The sequence below is a fragment of the Oryza glaberrima genome, chromosome 5, assembly GCF_000147395.1.
Source record: "Oryza glaberrima chromosome 5, OglaRS2, whole genome shotgun sequence".
NCBI classification, from domain to species: Eukaryota; Viridiplantae; Streptophyta; class Magnoliopsida; order Poales; family Poaceae; genus Oryza; species Oryza glaberrima.
The window spans coordinates 15,948,448-15,954,558 of record NC_068330.1 but is presented as its reverse complement, the minus strand read 5'-3'; the positions used below and the strand labels follow the sequence as shown (position 1 = coordinate 15,954,558).

The window sequence follows — 6,111 nt, the reverse complement described above, 5'->3', positions numbered from 1 at the left end:
GAAGGCGGCGGCGGCAGCGCCGGCGCAGGCACGCGAAAGGAGGGAGGAGGCGGCGGCGGCGGCCCCGGCGCAGGCGCGAGGAAGGAGAGAGGAGGCGGCGGCGGCGGCACCAGATCCGCTGACCGCAGCTCGAGCTCCACCGCTCGGACTCGCCGCCGCCACTCCTCGTCGTTAGTAGGGCCGGTGCCGGCTCGCCGTCTCACCGTTCACCGCCTCTCCTGTGGTGGATCCGTGGAGGAGAGGAGAAGAACTCGCCGCCGCCACTCCTCGTCGTCGTCGTCACCAGGGCCGGCGCTGGCTCGCCGTCTCCGCCGCCCCATCTGCGCAGCCGCCGCCCCATCAGAGCACCGGCGCCGCCGCAAGGAGAGAGAGAGAAATGTGGATAGGGTTGGGGGTGGATGGATAGGGTTTTCTAAGGGTATTGTGGGTATTATGAATAATAGTTGCATTTCTTTTTTTATTTTAAATCAAAACTTAACGGACTAGTGGAAACAGGGTCAGACGGGAGCTTCATTTTTTAAAAGGAGGGTCAAATAAGCAAACTCTAAAAAGTAGGGTCAAATTAGTAGTTAGGGTTCAAAACGGGGTCAAATAAGCAATAGCCCCTATTTTTTATTATAATATATAGGAATATCAACAAAAATATAGTTTTATTGAAGTACTTTTTAAAACTAACCTATACAGATGATTTTTATATTTCTAAGATAAATATTTTAAAAATTATTTGTAGCTAAAGATTTAAAGAGTCTACCTCACCTTTATTCAAAACGATAAGTATTACGAGTCCAGAGGGGAGGAGTACTACAAATTATTTGTAGATAAAGGGAGTGGTGCTTTATAGCTATATCAACATCGTGAGATAAAAAATATTGACCATCCACTAGTCTGAAATTGTCATATAGTACTACATGTACAACGACAAAATGTTCACAGCTGTGAACTACGCTGGTTACAGGTTTACTTCGATCAAATCTAAGAACGTGTAGCGGAACCACCGATGGCGACACTATTGCGTAAACTCTAGATCATCACTCAACATTAAGCAATCAATCAAATCTACCCCTTTTTACGTATGCAAATTCCCTCCATTAGTCCATGAAAAAGTGATAAAAGTATATGTTTAGTTCGCTTCCTTTCATATTTATTTTTGACGAGGCAGTTTAGTTAATGCATTTTTTCATTGAACAAATTATCTATTATATATTTATATATATATAAAGTTACTTTTAGATTTGATTAAAATACTTCCTATACATTCATAATGCTATGAGGTGATTGCTTTTATTATTTTTTTAGTTAATTCCATAATTTGTGCTGATTAATTTAATTTCTAGATAGAGTAATATTTTTATCTCTACAACGGATTTACTTCAAATGACATGCTAAAGTTACCTTTGTTTTGTTCTAAGTTACTTCTATAATATATGTAAATTACTTTTAGGTTTTACTGAATTTACTTTTATATATCGAAGAAGTAACTTAGTGAAATCTAAAAGTAATTTAGACATATCATAAAAGTAATTTGTGATTTTTTTTATCAAAATATAAAGATTTAATTGTTACGAACACAACGGTGCAATCGGATCGTAAATCGGATGAGTAATTTAAGAGAAAATTGTATTTAAAGTATAGATGGATGATGCCTTTTATAGAAGGAGTGGTAGTAGCTGTGTAGTTACGTCCTATATATAATCATATAATCTTGAGACATCCGACTACCACCCGCTTAATTACTTTACAAAACAAAAAACTGCTTCCAGGTACATTCTTACGTTTGGAATCATTATGTTTCAAGGTGTGTGCTGTTACACCTTAAGCTACTTAAATTTGCTCTCACCGTCCATTTCATATGTTAGGACTGAGCTGGCCCAATTACGCGAGTATAATAATCTTTTTTTTTTTGAGGGAACCGAGTATAATAATCTGATTACAGACCGCTGGGTGTGGATCCCGACTACAGATAAAACCCGTAGAAAAAAATAAGGTTACTCCTTGTTTATACTACTACTACTGCCTCTGCACTTCTTTAAGAGCCTATCGTTTAGCCTAATAAATCAAAGTGAAAGCCAAAATTTAAATTTTAAGCTTGATTTTAAAGTTAATTTTAAAATATTTTGAACATAATATCTTTTTAGCATTGACTTTTAAATCGATATGAACAAATATATAAAAGTTTTACGTATAAATTAATTTGTACCTCCTCCGTAAAAAAAAGTTCCAATTCTAGCTACGAATCTGAACACATACATTTCTAAATTTGTACCAAGAGTCGATCTTTTTTTAGAACAGAGTATTATTCCCTATTAGGGAATATAGGCAACCGATGAGGCTCTTAAACACGTCAAAACAGTATTAATCCAGATATTTTTAACTTTGAACATCAATAAAAAATTATAAAAATTAATGGCATAAAAATGATGTTACTATATAGAGTTATTATAAAACAAACTATTATAATATACATTTTTCTATACTAGAAAAAATGCCGTGCATTGCAACGGGTGAAGTCTATTTCAATCTTATTATTGTTATATGGTTTATGTAAGAGTTCGCTTGGATATATATGTATTTTTAGAAAATCATGAGCTATAGTTAGGAGTCCGATCGTAGTTAGCATGCGAGTTTTTTTTTAAACAGATTTCTTATATGATTCCTTCTGTATTACGAAAAGTGAACGTGTCGACGTTTGATATCGCGACTACGGTATTTGCGTAGTATGGGGATCGTTGGTACCAAGGTATATGCGAAATTGAGGTAAAAGAGACAGAGACAAGGATTTTTATACAGATTCGGACCCCTTATCTAACAGGTAATAGCCCTACATCCTGTTGACCGAAGCCGGTGTTGCTCCTTTATTCATCTAAATCACACAACGTACAGTAATTGGGATAACCCATCTAGCTGTCGTCGACTTGGCGGCACAGATAACCAACTTGTAATCGGCGATAGGGTAGTCTTCCTCTTTGAATATGAACTCGTCGAGATTAGAGATGGTGCTAGATCCCTCTTGTCGGCCTCCGTAGGAGCCAGATGGGGTATGTCTAGACTAATCTCTGGTGTTGATATCCGGCGGCTTGTCTTGGTGTATATTGGCTTGTGTATTGTGCGTCTGTGGTGGGTGTGTCCTCTCCCCCTAGAGGATATTGTATTTATACCCATAGATGCCCTCTTGTTCAAGTAGAACTAGGGAGTCCAGTATTGATACGATCCAATCCAAGTAGTCCCATGTAGAACTCTATTCATCCTTCCTTATCCGGAACTCCTTCTATATACAAGGTTTGTTCCCGTATAAGACATGGTATTTGGTGGGCCCTGCCGAGCTTAGTCAATTACTATTAGGTATGTGGTATCCATAACCATGACAGAACGATCTTAAAAACCGACTCAAATACGTATATGTATTTCCAAAAGTAAACGAACTTAAAAACCAACTCATACACGGATGGCGTACCAAAAAACTGGAAAAACATTTTCAATTTTTATAATAGTATAGAAGACATATAGATTAAAACCAAAACATAAAATTAAAACCAACTCAAACATGTATGACAAATCGCGGAAACATCTTCAATTTTTATGACCGACTCAAACACGGATGACGGACCACGGAAACATCTTCAATTTTTATAATAGTAGAGATAAAATAATTTATCTTTAATGATGTTCTAAATTACTCCTCCGAGTTGATAATATTTGTCGTTTTAGACAAGGACATGCTCTTAATAAGTAACTTTGACCATTATTTTTTTATTATAATATATAATAAACATATGATTTTATTGAAGTACTTTTTAAAACTAATCTATACATATGGTTTTCATATTTTAAGACAAATATTTTAGAAATTATTTGTAGTCAAAGATTTAAAGGTTTGAGCTCGTCCTTATCCAAAACGATAAGTATTACTCCCTCTGTCCCTAAATATTTGACATCGTTGATTTTTTTTAAACATGTTTAACCGTTTATCTTATTCAAAAACTTTTGTGAAATATGTAAAACTATATACATACATAAAAGTATATTTAACAATGAATCAAATGATAGGAAAAAGAATTAATGATTACTTAAATTTTTTGAATAAGACGAATTGTCAAACATGTTTAAAAAAGTCAGCAGCGTCAAATATTTAGCGTATGTTTAGTTCACACTAAAATTAAAAGTTCGGTTGAAATTGAAACAAATGATGGAAAAGTTGGAAGTTTGTGTGTAGGAAAGTTTTGATGTGATGGAAAAGTTAGAAGTTTGAAAAAAAAAGTTTGTACTAAACTCGGTCTTAGAGACGGAGGGAGCATGAGGTTGGAGAAAGGAGTACTGCAAATTATTTGTAGACGAAGGGAGTGGTACTTTATAGCTGTATCAACATCGTGAGATAAAAAATATTGACCATCCACCACTAGTCTGAAATTGTCATATACTACAACGACAAGATGTTCACAACTGTGAACTACGCTGGTTACAGGTTTACTTCGATCAAATCTAAGAACGTGTCGCGGAACCACCGATGGCGACATTATTGCGCGAACTCTAGATTATCACTCAACATTAAGCAATCAATCAAATCTACCCCTTTTTACGTATGCAAATTCCCTCCATTAGCCCATGAAAAAGTGATAAAAGTATATGTTTAGTTCGCTTCCTTTCATATTTATTTTTGACGAGGCAGTTTCTCCCTTGTTGTCGCTGTAATTAAACGAGGCTTTCCACTTGTAACGAAAGCGAGAGGGAGGAAGGCCCAAGGCGACAACGTATTCGAGCTGGTGCCCTCCAATAATACCACTCCAATTCGCAATTTGGAATCGAATTAGAATTTTTTTGGATTAGCCGCATCGCATCGCATCGCTCCCCTCGCCTCTCCTCTCCTCTCCTCTCCAATCCCCCCACGCCACCACCACGTCGTCGCTGATCGGAAACCGCCCGGCGATTCACCAACCGCCTCCGCGTCGGCGGTGGCCGCCGCCGCCGCTGCCGTGCGGGAGCGGGGGGATTCCCTTGGCGGTTGCATGTATGCGGGAGGGGAGAAGAGAACCAATGGGGGATTGGATGGTGAGGGAGCGGGAGGGGAAGGAGGAGGGGCGCTTCGCCGGCGGAGGCAGCCGCCCACCTCCGGCTCGGCCGCGTCGTCCTCCTACCCGTCCACCTCCGGCTCGGCCGGGTCGTCTTCCTCCGGTAGGAGGGTGGTGGAGGAGGAGGAGCAAGGGGGAGGCGGCGGCGGCGGAAGGAAACAAGGGAGGCGCAGGAAGGCGGTCGCGAGGGCGATCCGGGAGAGGCTGCCCGCGGCGGTGGCCTGCTGGGGAAACGGCGCGGTGGTTGAGGGGATCGGGGGCAGGAGCGGGAGGAGGAGCCGGAGGGAGAGACCGGGCGATGACGGCGGCGGCGAGGACAACGCGGGCGCCGCCGCGAGGGCTCCCGCGGCGGCGTGGTGCTGCGTGTGCCCCGACGAGGAGTGCCGGCTGGAGGCGAACCCGAGCGCCAACGGCAAGGAGGACCCGGGCCTCCGCGCCCTCCTCGAGAACAACGACTTCTTCTCCGACGACTGCAACCCGCACGCCGCCGCCGCCTTCCACGAGTCCGGCGACCGCTCCGATTAGGTGCCATTGATCCCATTCCATCCAATTATCCATCATCATCATCAGTTCATCACCACACATTTCTGTACACAATTTTACAGAAGAAAAGAAGAGGAGGATTTTTCTTTTGTTTTATTCCATTCGGAGCTGTGATGAGGTGTCTGATTGCGTTTCTTGATTCCTTTCCCCTGGTTCTTCCTGTACTTTCTCTGTCACTGTTGTTTGTATATGGTAGTACTACTGTGATGGCAGGCATGGTCATGGAGTGGAATGAAATCAATGGATCGGCATGGATTTTCTTGGTTTTGTTCTGTAGCCATTTGTGTGTTACTGTGTTCCATGTCAGAGGTTAGTGTGCTGCAGCATTGATGACTGTGCATTAATTGCCTAGGATAACAAGTGTCACAGACAATACTTATCCCAAAATAAATTGAGTATAGAATGAAACATTATTAGTCCGATGAATTTTGATAGACACTTATCTAGATTTTGTTATAGGCAATGCTTCATCCTATTTTAATTGGTTTATATTGGAACAGAAGGA

At 40.9% G+C, this 6,111-nt stretch overlaps 1 protein-coding gene across 1 annotated transcript; it reads left to right on the top strand.

The window, feature by feature from the left end:
- The first annotated feature begins 4,701 nt into the window (after positions 1-4,701).
- Positions 4,702-5,880, top strand: LOC127773059 (putative glycine-rich cell wall structural protein 1). The gene has a single exon (XM_052299070.1). It carries the CDS (start codon positions 5,001-5,003, stop codon positions 5,586-5,588), a length of 588 nt encoding a protein of 195 aa, XP_052155030.1. The 5' UTR covers positions 4,702-5,000; the 3' UTR covers positions 5,589-5,880.
- Positions 5,881-6,111: the final 231 nt, after the last annotated feature.

Excerpts from the sequence above, each read along its gene's own strand:
- LOC127773059 (XM_052299070.1), top strand. The coding sequence starts at position 5,001 with ATGTATGCGGGAGGGGAGAAGAGAACCAATGGGGGATTGGATGGTGAG.